The sequence below is a fragment of the Equus quagga genome, chromosome 1 (genome assembly GCF_021613505.1).
Source record: "Equus quagga isolate Etosha38 chromosome 1, UCLA_HA_Equagga_1.0, whole genome shotgun sequence".
Lineage (NCBI taxonomy): Eukaryota > Metazoa > Chordata > Mammalia > Perissodactyla > Equidae > Equus > Equus quagga.
This window is the reverse complement of record NC_060267.1, coordinates 15,961,790-15,985,088: the sequence shown is the minus strand read 5'-3', so window position 1 is coordinate 15,985,088 and position 23,299 is coordinate 15,961,790. Positions and strand designations below refer to the sequence as shown.

General features: G+C 49.3%; 2 protein-coding genes across 2 annotated transcripts; one reads left to right on the top strand and one right to left on the bottom strand.

Annotated features, from left to right (window-relative positions):
* Positions 1-8,241: 8,241 nt before the first annotated feature.
* LOC124225527 (ADP-ribosylation factor-like protein 2-binding protein) lies at positions 8,242-8,751 on the top strand. Its single transcript, XM_046638215.1, has one exon. It carries the CDS (start codon positions 8,242-8,244, stop codon positions 8,749-8,751), a length of 510 nt encoding a protein of 169 aa, XP_046494171.1.
* A 4,514-nt stretch (positions 8,752-13,265) lies between these two features.
* Positions 13,266-21,481, bottom strand: KRT76 (keratin 76). Its single transcript, XM_046671794.1, has 9 exons — positions 20,891-21,481; positions 19,603-19,823; positions 18,163-18,223; positions 17,418-17,513; positions 16,686-16,850; positions 16,452-16,577; positions 15,588-15,808; positions 14,072-14,106; positions 13,266-13,654 (listed from the first exon to the last, which is right to left on the bottom strand). The coding sequence occupies exons 1-9, from the start codon at positions 21,479-21,481 to the stop codon at positions 13,266-13,268; spliced, it is 1,905 nt and encodes a 634-aa protein (XP_046527750.1).
* Between the last annotated feature and the right edge of the window lie 1,818 nt (positions 21,482-23,299).

Genomic DNA, 23,299 nt, shown 5'->3' with positions numbered 1-23,299 from the left:
CTCTAGGCCCTGCTCACCCTGCTCTTCTCTTCACGGTGCAGCTCTGGCCTCCCTCTGCTGGATCTCCCTTGAAAATTAAAAATCCCTCTAACTTTGCATGCAGAGCAATAAATGCCTCAGGTTTGTCTCACCCTCTCCAGACAACCATGGGAGAAGGAGGGAGGGAGAGGACCTCACCTTTCAAAGGCGAAGAATCAATATATTTCTCAAAACAAAAAGCCATACCACTACACATCTCTTAGAATGGCTAAAGCAAAAGAAATACCGGCAATACTTCAAGAATGCCGACTAACTGCAACTCTCATACATTGCTGATGGGAATGCAAAATGACACAACCACTCTTAAAAACAGTTTGTCAGGTTTTTATAAAGTTACAGACATGCTTACTATATGACCAGAAATCCCACTCCTGGGTATTTACCCTAGAGAAGTGAAAACTTACATTCACACGGAAATCTGTACCTGAATGCTTATAGCAGCTCTGTTTATAGTCACAAAAACTGGTCTCAACCCAAGTGTCCTTCAAGAGGTGAAGAGATAACAAACCATCAATACATCAATCCAATGGAATTGCCGTCAATACAATGGTCATCAATACAATGGAATACTGTCAGCAATAAACAGGAGCAAACTATCGCTACACGCGACAAATGGGATGGGTCTCAAAGGCGTTATGCTGAGTGAAAGGAGTCCATCTCAAAAGGTTACCTACTGTCTGATTCGTTTCTATGCTATTCAAAAAAAAACAAAACTACGGTGACAGAGAACAGATCAGTGGCTGCCTGCAGCTAGAGGGGGAGGCAGAATGTGACTATAAAAGAATAGCACGAGGGCATTTTGGGACAGTGATGACATTGTTCTATATCCTGATTATGATAGTGGCTTCACAAGTCTATAAATGTATAATTGTTAAAATTTACAGAATTGTACACCCAAAAACATCCATTTTAATGTATGATAACTAAAATTATAGACAAAGGAAAGAGAAACATGTTGAACAATATGACAGAGGTGGGGGACACTAACTTAGAAGGACACTAACTCCACAAGACAAAGGGCCAGGTTTCTTCAACAAATAAATTACAAGAAATAAAAAACAGGGATGGGAATCTGTACATATGAACTGACTGAAATGCATGAACGTTATTTAGACCGTATTCAAACAAGCCATTTTAATGAAAGTATTCATGAGACAGTATGCGAAATGTGAATTCAAACTGGATACTTAATCATATGAAAGGATTCATGTTTATCCCATCAGGGGTGATAATGTTATCATGGTTATGTTATTTAAAGAGCCCTTATCTTTTAGAGAAACTTACAAAACTATTTATGAATAAAATGATATGAGGTCTGAGGTTTCCTTCCACATAATCTGGAGGGGTAGGAGGAGTGGGTGGAGAAGAGACAAAACAAGATACTGAGTTGATCATCGAGCTGGGTGATGGATACAGAAGCATTCATTATACTTTCTCTCTACTTTTATATTTATTTAACTTTCTCCATAGTAAAAAGGTTTTTAAAGAGCTACTTCCCCTAAGAGTAAATATGACGCCTTTCTTCTCTGCTATAAATAAGAAATTTTTGTTTAAATAGCAGTTTTTCTTTCTGGTTCACCCAAGTGATCTTTGCATAGAGTTCAAATTTATAACTGGCCTGAACCTAGTAAGAGTAACAAGCAAGTTGAATGGCAGGATCAGAATTCAAAAATAATGGGACAGTTTGGAGCTTGAGCCAAATGTCACAAGAAAGATTTAACAGAGATTAATGTAAATTAAAACACTTCATGTGTATCCAAACAAACCAGCAGTACAGTTCAGCATGGGGCAAGTTTCCCAATGGCTTATATAAGATGGTGCCAGCTCAAGATGAATCATCATCAGGAAGAGGCTGCCAAACTCCTCTGCAAGGTCAGAGGATGCACAAAGAGAAACTCGTGCCCACTCCTTTCCTGGGCTGGTCAGGAAACTCACTTGGAGGGTTGAGTTGGGTTCTAGGCATTCAGAGGATGTCTGTGGGAGAGCACCTAGGATGGCACGGGGCAGCCCAAAGGAGAGGAGGAAATGGAAGTGTTCCACCTGGAGAAGGAATCTGATACAGGGAAAAACCACCCTCGAACACTTGTAGATTCTCATAGACAACAGAATTTGCTCCGTATGGCCACAGAGAGAAAAACTTGGACCAATGAGTAGAATTTGCAAGGTAGAACTCAGCCTAAAATCTTCTGTAGGAAGCCAGCCCTGATGGCCTAGTGGTTAAATTTCAGCACTCTCACTGCTTCGGCAGCCCGGGTTTGTTTCCCAGTCGCAGAACCACACCACCCATCTCTCAGTTGCTGTGCTGGGACAGTGGCTCACATATAAGAATTAGAAGAACTTACAACAGGATATGCAACCATGTACTGGGGCTTTGGGGAGGGAAAAAAAGAGGAAGATTGGCAACAGATGTTGGCTCAGGGGGAGTCTTTCCCTGCAGAAAAATAAAAATCCTCTGTGAGGGAAAGGAGTGACCCACCACAGGAGGATGGACTACCCATTGTGGATGGTGTTTTAGAGAGGACCCCAGTGTCTAAATGGGGGCTCCTCTTGCTGGCCTCTGCAGCCATCAGCCATTTCTAGCCTTGAGAGTCTGATTCCTCAGAAATCAATTAACAGTGGTAACCCTAGAAATAAAGATGGCAAAGTCTCCATTTATAGAATACTTATCTTGTTCTAGGAGCTATGCTAAGCTCTAACATGCATTTCATCATTTAACAAGTCCATCAGTCAAGAGGTACCTATGGAGTGCACACTTTCTGTCCAATATTGTGTAGCATACAAACAATATATGGCATAGTCCCTCTCTTTAAAGAGTTTATAATCTAGTTGCAGTCAAAATTTGCATACCTATAGTACAATATCTGTATGAACATCTTCATTTTATTTTTACATATATTATTTCATGTATTCCTTGAAACATCCCTGAAAGGCTGATATTATTTTTGTTAACATATTCATGAATAATAACAGCTAACATTTTAAATCACTCTCTCCCTCTTTGAGTGCCAGCTTTCCAGTGTTGCTCAGCATGAACCTAGTCTCAATCAAGAGAAGACTAGCTTTTCAATTTTCTTCATTTATATAACTCTCTCATCCAAATAATAAGGGAGTTAAATTAAAAATAATAATCCAAGGGCTGGCCCAGTGGCTTAGCAGTTAAGTTTGCACTCTCCAATTTTGTGGCCCAAGGTTCACCAGTTCGGATCCCGGGTGCAGACCTACACATCACTTATCAAACCATACTGTGGAAGGCATCCCACATAAAAAATAGAGGAAGATGGGCACAGATGTTAGCTCAGGGCCAATCTTCCTCAGCAAGAAGAGGAGGATTGGCAGTGGATGTTAGCTCAGGGTGAACCTTCCTCAAAAATAATAATACTAATCCATGATAAAACAGGAAGCAAATATTCTAATATCCCAATGACGGATGCTCCCTAGCAGCTGAGGCAAAAAAGACAATATGGAAATATACATAAATTTTATTATCTATAAAGACTTTGCAAGCCCCTCAAAAAATTATTTTAGTCTTGGTTTTAAAGAGAACACGAGAAAATGGACAAAGTCTAGTCCTATATTTAAATTGAACTTTGGACAAAATGTTTATTTTATCTTAGACAGGAAATCTGTGAACAAATGCAAATAATTAGAGCTACGGTAAGGACTGGGAGAAGTCGAGTTCCGAGGGAGCAATAACGAGCATCAGCCTCCTGAAAAAGACAGGTCCTCCAGGCGTCTGGACCAGATTTCAGCACCAAGGACAGAGCCCCTGCCATCCCAGACTGGCGACACCCCACTCCCCAAATCTATCGTGGAGAAACAAACTACACGTGTATTATCAGTATAGCACAGATGTTACAAGCATGGATTCTGGAGTCCAACCATCCATTTTCAAACCCTGGCTCTACAACTTGCTAACTGTCACCTTCAGCACAATGCGACCCCTACCTCTCTGCCTCCTTTTCCTTATCTGTAAAATGAAGATAATCACACCTACCTCTTAGGATCATCGTGAAGATTCAGTGAGTTATATGCAGAATTCTTGGAACAATGTCTGGGCAGGTGATACTTACTAAATAAAACTTTTTCTCATTTATTGATTTTCCAGAACCTTGAGATCTCAGGATGTGGGGGGAAAGGGAGGAGGAATGCTGTAGACAAAGTCTTGCTGGGGAGAGGAGTCACTGCCGCTGAATCATAGGAAATAGGGATATAGGGGCAGCTCTTGACCACGTTCTCCCACCACTCTGCCACCCTGGCCCAAAGCCCCAAGGGAGAGGTAAGGAAAAACTGCCCTCTTAGGTGACTCAGGCTGGGCCCTCAGCTAGTCACTTGGCTGTCATTGAGCTCTTTGGAACTCTTGGCAAGGACCACTGGAGCCAGTAGAAGAAGTGTGCCAGCCCTATAGTGTGGTCTGCCCTGGGAGGGATCCAGAAAGACTGAAGCACATAGAGGCAGTTGGGCTGATTGTAAAATCTGACCCTGTTGGCTTAACCCCAAAGGTTCTCTCAGCACCCTCATTCTCTTCTCATCTCTCCCTCACTCCACACACAGCTGCTAACACAACTTCCCGCAAGTCACATTTCCAGTGTACTGCCCTCTGACTCGGCAAACAACACGGGTCCCTGTTATTATACAAAACTCATAGAGTCAAATGCATCATACCATATTGCAATTTAATAGAGAAAGAAAACAGAGAGCTGGGAGGAGGCAAGACAGAGCTTATATACAAGGGAACAAAAGGCAATAGTGGAGTGCATGGTGGGCTCAGGGACAAACTCCTAACTTGACAATGTCTACCTGGGTCCTTTTCTTGGCTTTGAGCCTCCAAGAGGATGAGATTATAGTGTCACCAACTCTGGGGTGAGAGGAGCAATTGCAGAGAAGTGTGGCTAAGGGCAGGGGGAGTTTTTGGTGTCCTGTATCAGGTCCCGGTCTCAGTATTTGATGCCAGAGCGCTGGTCACTGCTGGTGGTGGTCTGCACAATCCTGGCTGAGGAGGAGGAGTGGGCATGGACTCTGATCCATGGAGATGCTTGTGCTTCCGGGCTGGCTGTCTTTTCCAACAGTCATGGACTTACTGTCCCCTCAGATGTCCTGGCCACCTCTGTTGCCCCAGTGGCCACTGCTGCTGCTGCTACTGCCCCCAGCACTAATATTCTTGCTGCTGGAAATGTGTTTGACCACACTGCAAAGAGAATGAGCTGCTCGGTCACATCTCTCTGTCTAAATGCCCATCCCATTGCATGTGTTCTAAAAAGGCAGTGCCAACCCTGCATGGAAGAGTGTAGAGGCAGGCCAGCTGCAGAGGCTGGGGACCAAAGAGAGTCAGCAAGGGAGTAGAGATAACTCCCCTCCTACCTAGATCTCAAGGCTCAGAAACAAAACCACCAGAGCTGCTATGTACAACTATGCATGTTGTGTCCTGCACAAGAGTTCCAGGCCAAGAGTGTGAAAGAGAGTTAAAATCCAGCCCACACACTGGTCACCAAGCTGTGTGCTGTGGCATGGGCAGTGTCCATCCAGAGCACAGTGCCTTTTACTTTACACAAAGTGCCATCCTTTGCCAAGCCATGTGCCTATGGAGCTGTGTCTACACAGAGTGGACACTTGTTTCTAATTCACAAAAAGACCAGAGAGGCCAAGAAGACCTTGGAACACCAGAACTGGACATCACAAGTCTTGGACTGAGAAGAATCCACTACTCGAAAACCTTTACCCTTGTATCCTCACTGATCTTTGGCTCAGTTGAGTCATGTCAGAGTAAAACTGCCTGAGTTCAAATTCTGGCTCTCCCACTCCTAGTCACATGAGCTTTGGTAAGCTGTTTAACACCCTGTGCCTTTGTTTCCATCAATAAGGTGAGTATAACAATAGTATCTACCTCATAGGGTTGTTGTGAGGATTAAATGATTTTAGAACAGGTCCTGGTGCATCACAAGTACTCGTACCCATCAGCTCTTAGTTAATAGCATCATCTTTATGCACAATGACAGAAAATCACCTCTGACATATCAACCAAACAACATAAACTCTTATCACCAGGGTTCTCATTCTTCAAAGTGTGTGTGTGTGTGTGTGTGTGTGTGTGTGTGTTGTTGTTGTTGCTGCTGTTGCTGTTTAGTGCTTCTCTGTTTCCAAAAGGCAGGCGTGTGGGTGTGAGCACATGTGCATGTGTCTAGGTGTGTGGTGGGTGAGGCAGGGGTTACAGTCAGAAGACTCAGGGGCATCAGCCATGTGTGGATGGGGAAATCGGGCAGACTGAATCAGCTCTATAGTAAAAGTTGTCCTTAATTCTAACTGAACAGCAATAAGTAAGCACGGCTGAAAAGAACTGTTAGAAATGCCTCACGTCCTAGGTTTTCTTTGTCCTTCCATCACAAAGGATTATTGTTGGCCAGCTAACACCACACATCATAATTAGCAGTTTCTCAGGGCATAAAGCTCGTGAAGTAAATTTACAGGCATTCAAACGTGGACTGTGTTGCCTTTGTGAGTAACCTCATCTTTAACAAGGCAGAACACCTGGCCTGAAACAACCAAATGACTAGACTTAGCAGGAGTGAGAAAGGAGCTGTGATGCATGCTTTGGCTAATTGCTCTCCCTGTTGCTAGTAAGGGTGGATTGGGCGAGGTCGGCCCCAGCAGCCTGGAGGCAGGGAGAATGCCTAGGAGTTCCCGTCTCTCAGCCCAGGATCAGCTAACAGGAGTCACTACTTCAGTGACCTTGGGCATCAGAGTGGGGTCATCAGAAACTCAGCCAGTAGGAGAACTAACGTCCAGAATGGACAGAGCAGGCAGAAGGAGGGCTGAGGAGACTGAGCCAATCAGCACGTCAGTCCCTGCCCAGCCACAACTCAGCTTTTCTAACTGTCCCCAGCAAGGGTTTAAGGCTAAGCAGACGGCAGCAAGCCAGGGAAGCCCACTCCCCCACAAATCACTGCAGAATTTTCTGACAAATTCTTTGGTATATACCGGGGGCTGCCCATCACCCCTGCTCCTTCCCCTCCAGGGTCTTCAAGGATCTCGGGGTCTTCTTCACTTCCCCCAGGGCACAAGCTCCTACCAGAAGAGGGGCATCCTTGCCATCCAAATCCCAGCCAAGCAGCCAGCTGGCTGCTCCCTCTGCCCCATCTCAGATCAGAGTCCCAGGAAACAGACTCTGAGAAGGAGATTTGTGGGCAGGAAATGTACTGGGGTGTGCTCTTAGGGTCAACACAGTGAGGGGGTGAATGAAGCAGCATTGGAGGTAGGGGCCATCCGCTACAGACCCCTAATCCCTTAGGGGCTCATCCTGCTTCTGTTTCTCTCTTAGCCTCTCCCCACTCCGTCATCCCATCTGCCACTGCAGACATGATTTTGGAGGTGGCCCCTCCCCACGACTTGGCCCTGCTCCCCTGGCATCCTGTGAGCCCCACTGAACTCTCCCGAGGCTAGGTTCTTTCTTCCCCACCTCAGCCCAGCTATTCTCAGCATCCACACAGGGCACTAATTCTGACCCACTTATGAATGTTGCTTGGGTTCTGGACTCCTGGGTGACTCAAGTGCTGTTAGAGTCCTTGCCCCCGACAAGCGTGTAATAAGAAAAACAAAATGACCACCCAAAGAGAAAATGGACCAAGCAAATGGAGAGACGGTCCAAAGAAAATGAAAATTAAATAGCTGATAAACATATTTATAATGCCCAACCTCATTAGGAATCAAAGAAATGAAAAACAAACCTAGAAAACTGTCAAAAATTAAAAAGAATACCACAAAGTGTTCACAAGACTGGCAAAACAGGAAGTCTTAGACACTACTTGTGAAAGCATCAGTTGATACAATCTTTCTGGACAGCAGTTTGACTATATAACTAAAAGCTTTAAAGTGGAAGTTCCACATCTAGGAACTGATCTTAAAGAATGCATAGGACAAGTGTTCAGAGACATGTGTGTTCATTGCAGCAATGTTTATTACAGTGGAAAAATTAGGAACGGCATATGCATCAAAATGTGCTGCATCCATATAATGGAATATTGTGCAGTCATTAAGAATGATGATCTTGGTCATGGTGACGGCAGGTACGGCATGACTCCTGGAGGTCAGTAATGGGGGCAGGTGCAGAGCCTCCAGGTGGAGCACGGAGGCCCCAGGGCGAGCGCGCAGGCGCAGACTCAGCCAGTCCCAGGCTGATGGGAGGCCGCCAGGCCGCTCGTCCCCGCAGGGATGGATGCAGCGGAAGTGCCGGAGGTCTCGGAGAGACAGAGTTTCGCGCGGTCCATCTCTTCCGCCTCTGAAGTCGAATTTGACTCTGTGGTTGGATCTACCGACGATGTCATCATGGATGCCAAGTCCCAGGTCCTGCAGAGAAATTTCATGGGCAAATACTACCAGGAGTTTGAAGACACAGAAGAGAATAAACTCGCCTACACACCCATTTTTAAAGAATTCTACCTTTCTTTGGTAGAAAAGTATATTGAAGAACAGCTGCTGGAGCAGATTCTGGGATTCAACATGGCGGCTTGCACAACGTTGAAACACGTTAAAGATGAAGTGGCTGATGACATATTCAACATGCTCCTCACATTTGTAGACTTTGTGCCATTCAAAGAGCTGTTTCTGGACGACAGAGGAGAAAAAGAAGGCCGAGGACTGGACTTAAGCAGTGGTGTAGCGGTGACTTCGTTGTGCAAATCATCTTCTGTGCCAGCTTCCCAGAACAGTCAGCAGCATTAGCTCCTGCCTCCAGGCAAAGGCGCCTTCTGGACCTCACGGGCCCAGTGGGCTGGGACAGGCTTCTGCTGGTGATGACAGGAGAAAGCCTCTTGGAAAGACTGGCTCCGTTCTGCAGCTCTTTATTAATGTTAGGTATTGGTGGGTTGAAAACATAATTACCTGACCCTCCCTGAACTTCTGCTTTTCCTGAAACACCTTCTTGTATTCAGGAACTAGTACTCTTGCCAAAGTAGACACCTCTGGAAGGTGCTCCTGAGAGCCAGCCTGCCCTGGGGCAAGACTTCGTCAAGCACCGCACCAGGAAGGCCCCCTTCCCCCAGCATACATGTTCCTGTGTCAACCAAGTGGAGGAACCCTCCCAAACCCGCCGTGTCTCGAATACCACAGGCAGACATGGCATGACTCTGCCGTGTGCCCACAACTCTCTCACTTGGGTCCGAGTTTCAGTGCTTCAAACCCAGTGACCCACCTGTGTGGAGCTTTTGACTATGTGGGAGTGCCTATCTAGGCTGCTAAAACAGCTGCCCCCATCTTCAGATTGCCAAAACTCCTATTTTATGCCCAACATTAAGGGAAAATTAGAACTTGGCTGTGGGAATAAACTGAAAAAGATGCCCTTTACCCAAAAGCTACATGTGAAAATCAACTCCTCGTCTTGAGTTTGCCATTCTTTCATCTTTGTCTTCTAGTCCTGATGTGGTCCTGCTATTTCAAGAGAAGCTTCATTTTTTTTTTTAGAATTGTCTTTGGAAAAAAATGTATTTTTATAGATGACTACTCAGGCTAATCTAGCAGATTTAATCTTAGAAGTTCTGTAATTACCCGCTTAGAGATCCAACTATTAAATGGTTGCAATTTTTAGTTGTTAGCGCTGTGAAAGCAAAAATACTCTCTTCGTTGGATTTACTGTTTTACTGGACAGCAATGAATATACACTGTATGCGGGAGATAGACTCAAAGATATCCTTTTCTTATAGCATACTAAGTGTATTTGTGCAGGTTTACTTTCTGTATAAATCAGTTTGTTAGGTTTCAGTTGGGGTGGGAGTGAGTTTGGTAAAGATTTTGTAATTCTACAGGCTCTGAACTTCCAACTCTATTCTTCCTGCCGAAACAGTGTTGCACTGGTCCAATTCAGCCTGCGTGAGAGGAGGCAGTAAGGAACTTTAATGGTGCTCTGTCTGGCTTTGGTTTAGTAAAATGTTTGGTTGAACATTACCAACCAGAAAACGTGTATGTCACACTTATAGAAAGAAGGGGAAAAAATTGGTAGTTTAATGTCCAACGTGTACCTTTGATTTTTTTTAAGTAAAAATAGGAATCTGAACTGGAAAAGAAGATGATGACCTCCACCTTTACTTATTATTATAGAAAGTTGTCATTTGGTAAATTTCTTCCCAAGTGAACTGTAAACTCCACGAGTGCAAAGATGATCTGTGTTCTCTGCTCTATTCCTGGGCCCTGTCTAGAAAATGGTAGGCACTCGATCCAGTTGTTGAAGGAATAAATGGATAAATTTCACAACAAATTAAGTGAAAAATCAGGTTATAAAGCAGTATATATTGTAAGACCCTACTCTGTAAAATATGATATATTTACACGTAGCTCCGTCTATGTGCATGTGCGTGTGCCTGCACTTGCATACACGTAAGAAAATGTCGCAGGGTGGTGGAATTATAGATGATCTTTCTCTTTGGTTTTCACTTTGCTAAGTCTTATCCATTTTTGCTGTAAGTATGTGTTGCTTTTATAACCTAGAGGAAGATCTTTAGAAGGAGACGGAGAGGAGTGAAGGGTAAAGGATGAAAGATACAGGATGGGGAACAAAGAAGCAGTTGCCACTAGGAGATGGATTGCTTGATCCTAGAGACATAGCTGGTAGCATTTCAAGTATCGATGTAGGAAGGCTCCTGTCACCCCTCTGACCGCTCCACACAGGTCCGCGTCTACTCTGCATCCCCTGGCTGCCCTCAAAGGCAAAGAGCTGCCCCAGCTCGACTTCAAATGGGAGATGGATTTGAGGGATTTTTTAAGGCTCAGAAAGATCAGGATTGCCAGCCTCCCATAAACTTAGAAATATTCCATTCTCCCAGGCCTCAAACGTGTTGCCCTCACCCTGGAAGCTTCTTTGCTCTGCTGCCACGTGGTTTAGTCCCAGCCTGTGTCAAGAGTATGGAACATGGTGCCAGCCCTGGACCTCTCCTGGGACTTGGTCTGGATAGCTGCCCTGTAGCCCTGCCCGTCCTCCGTCTTGCCCAGACTCTCTCTCCTTCCCAGGCCTGCTCCAGGCTTCCTCTCCAGCACTCCTTGATTGATCTCCGCCCCTAATTCCAAGTACCCTTCCGTCTTTCACTACCTCCCTTGGCAGCCCCCTCCACCACCTCTCCTCACAAGAGTTCGCAAGAGGGTTCTAGGCGCTCACCCTCGACTTTCAGCTCCATCCTGCCTTGGGGTGTGGCCTAGCCCACCTTCCTTTCAGGCTGGGGAAAGGAAGGTCTTGCTTTCCTTATTCATTTTTATTCATTCTTTCAATTGGCCACCAAACTTTCACTGAGTACCCCACGCCCGGTGCAGGGCCCTGAGACAGCGCTCAGGACCAAGCTCTCCACACATGGAGCAGATGGATAAAGAGAGTGAGTGGCCATCCCAAACCCTGCGGCTTCAGTCAAACGAGAAGCTGGGTTAATCGAGGACAGTCAGCCTCTTCCCAGTAGGTCAGGCAACACATGGAGCAGAGCATCTGGGGGCTTTTCTGGTGACATTTCTGGTCTGTTTTCTGGTTTTATGGTGACGTTTCCTGTAATGTCTCTAAAGGGACAGTAAGAGCGCAAGTCAGAACAGTCTGCCCTGCCCCTGAAGTACCCAGAGCTGTGTCAAGGGTAAATGGGGAAGGGGGCTACCTCTTGCCTGTAGCCTTGAAAAGATGGGCAAGGGTTTATTGAGCTCTCAAGCATAGGAACTTTGAAATGTCTGCCTCTCCAAGTCTTGGTCCAGGGCTGCTATGCTTTGGAGATCAGATGGAGTGAGCGTCAGATGGAGATCAGATAGGGCTCAAGAGCATTGAGGCCAGGTCCTGGCATTCTCCTTGGACCTTCAGACAAATACACAGATGCCCTCTCGTTATTCCAGCTTTGATCTGACTTCCGGGGGATAATGCGTGATCTGCAGTGACTTACAAACCAGAATTTTACCATGCTCAGAGGCATGCCGAGGGGATTGGTTTAGCAGGTGAGGAAAGGAACAGAGACGCTAATTGTCATCTCCAATGAAGTCTGGGTTTCTGGTTTCTCTCAGTGGCTGGCTCATCACCCCGTCCTCCCTGGGTTTGGGATTCAGCTTTCTGAGAACAGCCGGGAACTATTGGTGTGGGGCAGGCATGCATTTCCCCCATTCCTGATTTTACATCCATGGGGAGTGAGCTTCGCTGATGCAGCGCCCCTAACCTCCCTCTTACCTGATTGATGAGCTTGGAAGGAAAAACTGGGCACACACAGCTGTCTCCCTCCATCTCTAAGATCTGGCTGTCCGTAGCAAGCTTCTGTTCTGCTCTCCTACCTACTGTGAGGGGTCTGACCCCATAGGGAGCTATGTTTGCAGAAAGAGAATTTGCTCAGTGTCTGGCTGGTGTGAGGACGGAACAAAGGAGCTGAAGTCCCAGTGGAATCTATTCCCTCCGTGAACTGCAAAACCCTCCTCTTCCGAGACTGGACCCCGGAGGCCTGCTCAGAGGCAGGAGGATGGACGGGAAGACCTCCTTGGGGGTGACGGGTCCCCACTTAAGCAAGATAAATGCTCTTGGGCAGACCTATCACAAGAACCAAGCAAATGGATAAAGGAGACGCCAAGATTTTCAGTGTCCTTGAACTTCTGGAAGACCACTAATCACACCTTATTTCCCTCCACTCTTGGGCCTCAGTTTATTCTGTGACTCCTTGAATGAAAACCAAACACCAGAATGTGAAATACAGTGCAATTTATTGAGGAAAAAAGTGCAGCAAAATCATCACCAGGGGATCCACAGCTGGGAATTAAAGGACAGAAGTAAGTCAGGGTATGATACCCAGATGTGAGGAGGGCATCCTGGGAACCAACAGTCCGGAGATCTTGACCATCCACCCTCCAGCGCTGGCCACACTGCACTGCCCCCTCAGGTGGGGCCGAAACATGCCGGCTTCTGACCATCACCTCCTACTGAGAGAGGGACACGGGCCAGAGTGGAGCAAGCCAGGCTGGGAAGGCCGGCACTGGTTTGGGCTCAGGTGTTGCTGTCCAACATCAGGGGCCATCGCAGGGGCTCATCTAGGGGCATAATCATCCCAGAGGAGCAGCTGGACCTCCTTGGCCCAGGAGAGGTCTTGAGGATGGAGGATCCAGGAAGAAGGTCAGCCCCTTCTCCAGGGAACTTGGGGAAAAGCCAGGATGAGGTTGGCATTCCTTGATGCCAAGCAGAGAGTGGGAAGTGCTGTTGCGGGCTGAGAGGGAAGCGGGGCGCATGGAGATCTGGCCCCGGAGGATCATTTGGAGGAGTGCTGGCTTGAGCTGGTGGTCTGGGAGAAGCGGATACTGGTGCTGCCTCCACCGCCAGACTTGTAGCCGCTGCCTACAGAGGTCTGAATGCCGCCCGAGCTGGAGCCACTCTGGCTCACCGAGCTGCTGCTTCCGCTGCTGGGCCTGCTCCCACCGCTGCTGCTCTGGTAGCTTCCGCTGCTGCCCCTGCCCCCACTGCTGCCACCACTGACCCCTCCATAGCCACTGCTACTGCCACCACTGATTCCTCCATAGCCGCCACTGCCGCCTCTGCTGCTGCTGCTTCTGTAGCCACCGCTGCTGCTGCTGGCCCCTCCAAAGCCTCCACGGCTTCCACCAGAGCTGCCGCTTGTGCTGGTGACGTTGCTGACCACCGCTGCAGGAGAACAGGCACTCAGTGAAGGCTGAAGACCGGGGTCTGTAGCCCAGCTCTATCCTGCTTGGCTGCGTGACTTAGGGGAAGATGCTCAACTTCTCTGAGGCCTCAGTTGTTAAACAATGAGAGTGAGCCCGGCCCTTTAGTGTCCTTTCCCAGGAACAAGAGGCAGCAATATCCACAGAAATTTCTGGGTCTCCAACCTAGGGAGCTCCCCAAGACCACAGCAGTTTTAGCTTTGGCCTGACAGTTTGCCAGCTCACACCAGGGGCAGAGTGAGTGACCACGGCCTGAGCCCCTAGACACTGTTTGGTGGCCCAGCTTCCTTGCATGAGTCAGGGTGTCCTGCCTGAAAGCCGGATGTGTCTAGTTGCCCTTTTTACGACCCAGGGAGAAAATTTCTGAAGGGCTACTTACAAATGCTCACAGCACTCTGACACTCTCCAGACATCCTACAAAGGAAGTGAAGGAGATGTGGGTTATTTCTGCAATGGGCCATTAGCCAAAGAGCTAAGGGTTCAAAGCCTTGGGCGCTGTGTCCTCCCGTCTGCCCTACTAGGGGTCCAGCTCCCGGGGGAAGAAAGGCTATTCTAAGTCTGTTTCCATGACCAGGTCTCCCCAGGAAAGGAGGTTGCTCTCGGGGGGGGGGGGGGGGGGGGGGGGGGCGCCGCTGAGGTGTCCAGAAGCTTCACCAACCATGCTGTGTTTCTCCATCTTCCCATCGTCTTTCCCTTAGTTCCCAGATCATCTGTTCCAGGCAAACTGCTCATCACCCAACTCCCACTTGATTAGCACTTCCTGGCTTCTCCTCCCCTGCTGACAGTCTTCCCATCTTAGCATGCGTGCTCTTCCCCTCTTCCTCCACCCAGCTCTGGCTTTTTTATTTCCGACTTTTCTCTCCCAGGAAGCCTTCCCCAGTGAGCCCTCCTGGGGTGGGGGGGTTGGTGACGATGATGGGTGGGTAACATGTGCGAGGGACTGACACTCAACACATGACGAATTTGAAATGTCCTGCCCACACTGCCCATCTCCCTATGCCTCACTCTGGTTCACGGAGCAGGCGCGTCCACGCATCGGAGCAGACGCGGAATGTGTCTGCGCACTTTGCCAACGTGGCCCCGCTGGTGTCAACCACTCCCTCCTCATCCCACGACTCCCGACACACGTAGCACCATCTTCACTTCTCCTCCTTTTCACAGAGACTCCTAAGAAATCCTTAAGTGTCCTTTTCACGCTTGACTTCTACTTCCTCCATCAGAGTGGGAGCCACCTGGGACAGAGGCTCTGAACACGGGATGCATGGAGCAGCCAGTCAGCAGAGAGATCTCTCCATTCTTGACACTCCTTTGCATGTCTGCTTATCTGCTGCCTGATGTTGTGTTATTTTTCCAGCATAGGTATGTATCAGCAACCTTCCTATATGGCCTGAGCCTCAGGGGTGGGGGGGTTGCAGGACTGTCTACACTAAGCTGTCCAATATGGCAACCACTAGCCTCATAAAGCTATTTAAATTTATTAAAATTAAATTAAATGTAAAACTCAGTTCTTCGGTTGCACTAGCCACATTTCAAGTGCTGAAGCGGCTAACGGCTACTGTATTAGCGCAGATAATAGAACATTTTCATGATCTCAGAAAGTTCCGGAGGACAACACTATAACTTTTGTCATAACCTCAAAGCCCTTTTTCTTACACATTGCACACAGTAAGGATCAACAGAGGTATGTAATAGCATATTGATGTCCATGGTAAATTGAAGAATTGGTTGATCTTGATTGACAAACAATAGTGGGGCTTGAAACCTAAACTCTGTTGTTCGGGAGATTCCCTAGCCTTTGTCTGAGTTGTCCTCTCCTTATCATCTTGTCCTCTTTCTTCATTGTCAAAGCTCACTCTCAAATCGTATTGGAGAATGCTGACCCCACGGCCACTCACCGGCACTCCTCGCCCTCCAGCAGCTTGCGGTAGGTGGCGATCTCCACGTCCAGGGCCAGCTTGACGTTCATCAGCTCCTGGTAGTCACGCAGCAGCCGGGCCAGGTCATCTTTGGCCTTCTGTAGGGCAGCCTGCAAGCCTTGGAGCTTGGCATTGGCATCTTTGAGGGCCATCTCCCCGCGCTGCTCAGCTTCCGCAATGGCCGTCTGCAGGTTGGCGCTCTGGGGCAGAGAGAGGTGGGAGACTGGTTAGCATAGTGACCAGGAAACAAATAGCTGATCTTTTCTGAGAGGAGATCTCTTCCCCATCCATCATCCCTCCCTTCCCTTCCTTAGAAATCCAGTGGAGCATGCTCAGAAAACAGAAGTCACTTTTGCAATTGGTTCATTCATCTTCGGCCCATTGAAATTAACTCAGGTCTCATCAGGAAAAGGAACCCTGATTTGCTGGTAAAGGTAGTAGTGGTCTGGTGAGTAGTCCTTTTTTAAGACTGTTAGAGAACTCCCTTGCCTAATCACTTCCTTCCAGTGGCATGAATTAGCCACCGAGGTTATGTGAAGGGTGTGATAAATAGCTCACTGAGGGCAGCGCCTCCTGAGAGCTGAGTGTTTGCGGCCACCCCTACAGTTGTAAGATTTGGTGGGTAAACCAGAATGAGCAACCATCTCTCCTTAGGGAGTCTTCCAAGAAGCCCAGGCTCCAGGAGGAGCACCTGGGAGAGTGGAGTGTCCCGGAGACTATGCTGTTCCACACAGGACACCATGGAAGGACAGAGAAAGCATGTGGCAGGGGCACAGCTGTTGCTTCTCCTTCTCCCTGGGGCCCAGAAGACCTCCAGGATCTCTCCATTAAGCCCAGACCCACCTGCTTCTTGACGCTCTCGATCTCGGCCCGCAGCCTCTGAATCACCCTGTTGAGCTCGGAGATCTCACTCCTCGTGCTCTTCAGGTCATCCCCGTGCCTGCCGGCCGTGCTCTGCAGCTCCCCAAGCTGACAGAGGAGAAACCGATCAACATGACTTGCACAGTGTTGGAGCATTCCTGATGAAGGTCAGTGGGACCTAAGAGTAGAATGTGGGGACAAGGGGCGGGCTCCCACCTTGGTCTGGTACAGCGCCTCAGCCTCAGCCTTGCTCTTCTGGGCGATCTCCTCGTACTGGGCCTTGACCTCGGCGATGATGCTGTCCAGGTCCAGGAAGCGGTTGTTATCCATGGAGAGGACCACAGACGTGTCACTGACGTGGCTCTGCATCTGGGACAGCTCCTGCGGAGAACGTGGATGGTCATTTTCACCATCCCCTGACCCCAGGGGATGCAGGGAATGAAGTTCAAGAATCTTCTGCTAGCAGAGATACCCCAGTGATGGGGCCAGGGGTTGGGACATTAGAAAAATATGCTTGCATTGCAGGCCTAGCCTAACCTAAAGGATGCCAGACAACAAAGCTAAAGGAAAAAGGAAATGCGCAAATATAATCAGGTGTCGGCCTGAGAGTATCAGCCAGTAAGCCTACTGGGTGGGTTTCCGTGGGCCTGCAGTAGGCAGGAGCACTCCGAAGGAACTGCTGTGATACTGGGATGGGAGCCAGGGAGAGGGTGTAGAAGAAAATGGGCTGAGGACAGAGAGGGACCCAGGCCCTGTGGGCCAGGTCTGTGCAGGCTGGGGAGCTAAGTTAGCATTTCCTGTGTGGGGCAGGGCTGAGGTCTGAGCCCTGTTGCTGGTTTTGTGAGTGTTCTGCCACTTGACTGTCCCCTAAACTTCCGCTTGGGAAGCACGTTTGGGAAGATGCAGACAGGAGGGCTCTGGAGCTTGGCAAAGCAGGAAGGGAATCACCATCTCGTAGAGGGTCCTTAGGAAGCTGAGCTGATCTGTGAGGGCGTCCGCCTGGGCCTGCAGCTCCACCTTGTTCATATAGACTGCATCCACCTCCTGGGGAGGGCGGGGGGAGGAGGGTGGTCAGAAAGCCAAGACAGCGACCTCTGCTCCCCTAGCCCCACAGCTCTTGCCTAAGTCTTCATTTCTTCTCTTTGCCCCACCCCCCAATTGTGACTTCTCATCTTCCCTTTTAAAAGAAGGAAAACATTTTAATTGCTCTGACCAATCAAACCCCAATTCTTTAATAAAATACAAACCGTATTAGCCAGCATGGAGTAAGCGTAGAAAAATCACATTTATCTAATATATAACTGGTTATATAGCACCGAAAACCCAACCTCCCGAATAGAAACAAAGGTGTTCCTCTCACTGCTTCGCCTTTGTGATAACTGGTTTAAACGGGCTGCAAGTATTTGTTGATTGTTATTACTAATAACATCCAGCGTACATTTGTAGGCTGAAAGCTTTGATTAATACTATACAAAAATGCTTATTATTAGTTCACATTCCTAAGCGGCTCATTAGTCACGTTGTAAGATGCCTTCCCTGCCAGCAGTGTACTCAGAGTGACTTCCTTCATCAAACACCTCATTTCCAAAAATGTAGAGAAAATGTAAACCACACACACAGCACAGTCTGCTCTCTCCCTGTGGGGGCAGTGCCCAGAAGGGGAGCCTTGAGGTGCTCGGCCCTGCTGACTCACCTTCTTCAGCCCCACAAACTCATTCTCTGCCGCCGTGCGTTTGTTGATCTCGTCTTCGTACCTGGGACAGAAAGAGGCACATATATGGACGGCGACATTTCAGAAGTAAAAAACAAAAAAGATGAGGATCCCAAGCACTCATGCAGAACCTCCTCACCGGGAGACAGGACCAGCTTCACGGGCGTGGGCCCCGGCACTTACACAGGTCCCTGGGCTCAGATGGTCCTCACACTTGGTGTAATGCTCTGCTGGCGCCATCTTGAAAGTGCATAATTTTTTAACAAGGGCCATGCATTCTCATTTTGCACTGAGCCCCCAAATTATGTAGCCAGTCCTGCCTAGAGGCCTTTCAGGGCTCACGTTACTGCCTCACCCTCCTCCTCTAAGTCCCCGAGAGAGGCTGAGATGTGGGCAGACAGGGTCAGGGAAGAAGTCAAGGAGGCCAGCTACTTGCTCGGCCCAGAAAGACTTCTCAAAGCACAACGTGCCCACCTGAGACCCAGAGAAGTATTTGCTCAGACCAAGGTTTCTGCCTCTGCTTTCTCTTTTCATTCATTAGAGTTGCTTCTTACAAGATTTTGTGATAAGAATCAACTCATGTCTTCCTGCTTGTTAATGACCAAAATCTCCCACCAAGAGTTTGGATTTCATGAGGATTGAAGAATGGAATGATTTTAGGGAGAAGAGGTTTCTGGGCAATGTGAATCTGAGTTGCCACTGGATCCCCAGGACCCAGCACGGAGCCTGCCACAGAGTGGTTGCCCAGCGGGTTTGCGCAGCTGAGTAGGAATGGGGCCTCCCCAGAGCAGGCGTGCCCATCCCTTTGGGTCTTGACCCCCGGGGATGTCTGGAGCTCCCTCCCCACATTGAGAGGCCCTGTTTTCCTCTCACAGAGGTACCACTCTCAGAGAGTATCAATCACAACCCCAAACATGCAGGCGGAGGCTGACAGAAGCTGCAGAAATGGGATGGGACTGGACACAGTGAAAGAGTACTTTGCAAAGTGTGGCCCTGAACTGTCTTCTTGGAATCCCTGGGGGCTGGACCCCTGGGGCCTGCCCCACACCTGCGGCTTCAGACTATCTAAGACTAGAGCACAGGAATATGCATTTTGACAAGCTTTCATGGTGATTCCTATGTACAGTAAAGTGTGGAGGGCTCTCCATCCTAAAGAGCTTTGAACTCTGGGAGGACTCTCTTGTCCGTCCCAGCTGGAGTAGGAGGGAGCCTACGTGGAGACTGAAAAATCTGTCATAAGCAGCCACGCAGAAGTTTCGGTCTCCACCCCTTCACCCCCTTCTGCTTGGTCATGCCTCACTCAATAAATCTATCCCAGAGTATTGACTGAACGTGCAGTCTGGAACAGTTGAAATCCCAAATTGGGGCCGCACCTCCCTGCTAATCCCCCGGAAGGGGAAACTCCCCGGTTGGAGCCCTCACTTCTTTTTGAAGTCTTCCACCAGGTCCTGCATGTTCTTCAGCTCTCCTTCCAGGTTCCCTCTCTCCCCCAGCACCAAATCCAACTGCCTGCGCAGGAAACTGATGTAGGATTCAAAGAAAGGCTCCAGGTTTTGGGGACCCGAGCCAGAGCCCGGGGTCTGCTGCTGGAGCAGATTCCACTTGGTCTCCAGGACCTTGTTCTGCTGTTCCAGGAACCGCACCTGCATCAGGGGAGGAAGAAGACGAGTCAGCCTCTTGCTTTGGGCAGGATACTCCCAAAGAGTAGAAACGTGGAAAATGAACCCAATTCCTCAATCTGCAATCACCTCTGTTTTTTCAGAATTTGGGAAGGATGAGCTTTTAGAAAAGGGAGAGCCAGAACATATTGAGTGCTTACTCTATACCTACTATTTTCCCACATTGTGTCTCACTTAGTGCTCACAAACCCTATAAAGGAGGCGTTATGACCCCATTTTGTACCTAAGGAAACTGAGGCTCAAGAAGCTTAGTTAAGTTGCCAAAGTGACATGGCTACAAGGTGACAAAGCTCAGAGTCCAACCCAGCACCGTCCTAGTCTATTGGGGTCCCCTCCCTCAGAATACAGCTAAAGGAGGTCAGCATGAATAAAGTTGTTTACCATTGTTTTTCAAGTGAAAACGTTTTCCCTCCATACAGACAGTGAAAACAATCCATGAGGGCTAACTTTTCCTTAGTCGTTTCCCCTTTCAGTTACTTGGCTTACGGCTGACCTAGCTTTAACTTCAAATCCCAGCCTCGTTCCCCAGACCCAGCACGCCCTTCCTCCCCTGGCCCAGCGTGGACAGCCTGACTTCACATTGGCTGAAGCACGGCACCGTTCAGAAGGTAAGTCAGCCGTCATGACTGAGAGGAGGCCCAACATCCATTCTGATGCAAGTTTGATTACCAGCTGGTTTAGATTATCAAGCAATTGCTTTTAAAGAGTAACTGAAAGTTAGCTATGCTAGTTTCATGGCTAAGGCCCCATTCACAATGGGAAATACGAGCGTGTTTGGACCTCACCTGATTTCCCCTGGTCCTATCCCTGGAAGGAAATCAGGAGCCGGAATCCTTCCCCTGCTGCACGTGTGGGAAAACAGGGCCCGAAGAGCAAGAGAGGCATGCTCCCTGGCTGGTAGGGGCCAAGGTTGACTCAGGACAAGAAGCCGGCACCCCTGCCTCCAAGCTGGCCGATCCCACTGGCATCTTCTTACACCAACCCCCAGGGCAGCCCAAATCCTCCACGACATGTCTGGGCTTTGCTCTCACCTTGTCGATGAAGGAGGCGAACTTGTTGTTGAGGGTCTTGATCTGCTCCCGCTCCTGGGCCTTCACTTGCCCAATCTGGGGGTCGATCTCCACATTGAGGGGCTGCAGGAGGCTCTGGTTGATGGTCACTTCCTGGATTCCCCCAGGGAAGCCACCAGGCCCAAAGCCACCAGGTCCACCAAAGCCACCAAGCCCACCAAAGCCACCAGGCCCACCGAAACCACCAGCTCCACCAAAGCCGCCTGCCCCTCCAAAGCCACCTCCCATTCCTCTGCCACCACCAAAGCCACCCCCAAAACCACCTCCATAGCCGCCCCCAAAGCCACTGCCACAGCTGCCACGCCCTCCCCCAAAGCCACCAGCCCGGGAGCCACCAGCCACACTGATGGAGATGCTCTTGTTGCCACCCAGGTTGTAGAGGCTGCGACTGCCAAAGCCGCCTGCTCCGCTCCGGAACCCACAGGCCCCTCTGCCAGCTCCCCCAGTGCGGGCCACGCAGCTCATCCTGCTGCTGCCGGAGACCACGGCGGAGCGACCGGAGAAGCACTGGCTCCCGCCACTGAAGGATTTCTTGCTGATTTGTCTGTTCATGATGAGAGAGCTTGGAAGTGAGCTAGCGATGAAGATGGTGGATGGGGATGACAGAGGAGACTGGCCTTTATATACCAAGGAGTTTGGCTTGGCAGAAGGAGAGGCAGGCAATTACCTGAAAGTCATCTTGGGTTTGGTTTGCCTCCCAGGCAATAAGTTACTTCTAGGTTCCCAGCACGCCTCAAAAATAATCCTCTGGACCAAAAGGACTTTGCTTTCTCAGCTTAATCACCCAAACTTGCCCCAGTTGACAAGAGACTAGAGCTCTCCTCCCTCCCTTCTTGTGATTTCCTCAAGGGTCTTAGGGAACTCGAACAGCACCTGATCCAGCAGGATGAATTGGATTTTGACACCAGAGGATTAAGAGCCACTGAGCTCTGTGACACAGGGGTGAGGACCAGACAACCTCTTCCAGATGGACTGGTCCCTCCCTGAAGTGCCAGAAGGCCACAGTCCAGTGGCATGTCATCTGTGCCCGCCTTTTCAGAGAAATATCCAGAGCGGGGCTTGGGGTTGGGGAGGGGGTTGGGATGAGAGGTGCGCTGACCCCACAGGGTCTACTCTGGCTCCACCTCAGCCAAAGGCATCCATCGAAGCCAGCCTGTCGTTTGAGCTGAGAAATGCTGCTCATGAGAGGGAAACCAAATGGAGTTTAGTGGTGATAAAATGTGACCCATGGGAAAGTAAGGGTCATGTATGAAGCAAACAAGCGTGAGGCTTGGGAAGTGGAAGGGGTCATGTTGGAGGAAGGAGTCTCGGACCGAGTCCCTCCACCGCCTTCCTAGGCCATCAACAGGCGATCTCTGGATCCAGAAGCAAGAGAGGACAGAATGTGGGGGCCCTCCAGTTGGCCAATGGAGTCGGCTCAAAGACCCCGTTCATCTCAGGATGAGAGCGTGCACTGAGTCAGACCTCGGGGCCTTAGGCTCTCCTCCCGCTGCAGCATCTGGCTTCGGTTAGACAGCCTTCCCTGCTCCCCCGGCACCCTGTGCTCTTCCCGCCATGGCCCTGACTTAAAGTGCCCTCATCTGTTTATTCGTCTGTACCCCTCTAAGCCCTGAGCTCGTCGAGAGAAGGGGTTGAGTCCTATTCAGTCTGAATCTGCAGCTTCCAAGCTAGGGTCTGCACACCACAAGCGTGTGTTAACTGACTGATGACTGCCGTCTGAGACTAAAACTATCTAGAGCCAGGTCCCACCCCAGTCCTATGAAACCAAAATCTTCAGAGGAAGGGCTTGAGTGTCTGTACTTTTCACCAGCCCTCCAGGTAATCCTTGTGATCGAGAGAGTCTGGCAAGCCCTGCTCTAGACTGTGGGCACGGGGAGTGGGGGGAATGGAGGGCCGTTGACGGTGGAGCCGGGACACTGATGCATTACCACACTTAAGTTATGACAGCTCAGCTACCCCCATCCCCATGCCAACCCAACTCCACACCACACATGGCAAGAGCAACGTCTCAGGTTGTTATCTACATATGGGACTTCACAGCGGGTGGCAGGAGCAGGAGGGAGTGACTCTAAACTCCCCGAGAAATAGGCGGTTGGTCTATCTCCAGAATTCCAGTCAAATCGGCAGCAAGCACTCCGTCTTTGTGGGACGCTTTCCAGACAAGGCAGCCTGGGGCAGAGGATGGGTCTGAAAGACCCTTAGGAGCCTCAAGAGGAGCGATTTTGAGTGCGCTGTGGCTCGCTCTCACTTCTCTGCTCCGCGGCTTGTCTAGAGCCCGTCTGCCTGGTCAGCATCCCAGCTCCACCACTCGCTAGCTCTTTGACCTTGAACAAGTGACTTGACTTTTGTGTGTCTTGGTTTCCTCAACTG

Excerpts from the sequence above, each read along its gene's own strand:
- LOC124225527 (XM_046638215.1), top strand. The coding sequence starts at position 8,242 with ATGGATGCAGCGGAAGTGCCGGAGGTCTCGGAGAGACAGAGTTTCGCG.
- KRT76 (XM_046671794.1), bottom strand. The coding sequence starts at position 21,481 with ATGAACAGACAAATCAGCAAGAAATCCTTCAGTGGCGGGAGCCAGTGC. Across the intron at positions 18,224-19,602 it reads GTGGAAGACTTCAAAAAGAA|GTACGAAGACGAGATCAACA; the intron begins GTGAGGGCTCCA and ends TTTCTGTCCCAG. Across the intron at positions 13,655-14,071 it reads TCAGAGTGCTGTGAGCATTT|CGGTGGTCAGCAACGTCACC; the intron begins GTAAGTAGCCCT and ends GTTCTCCTGCAG.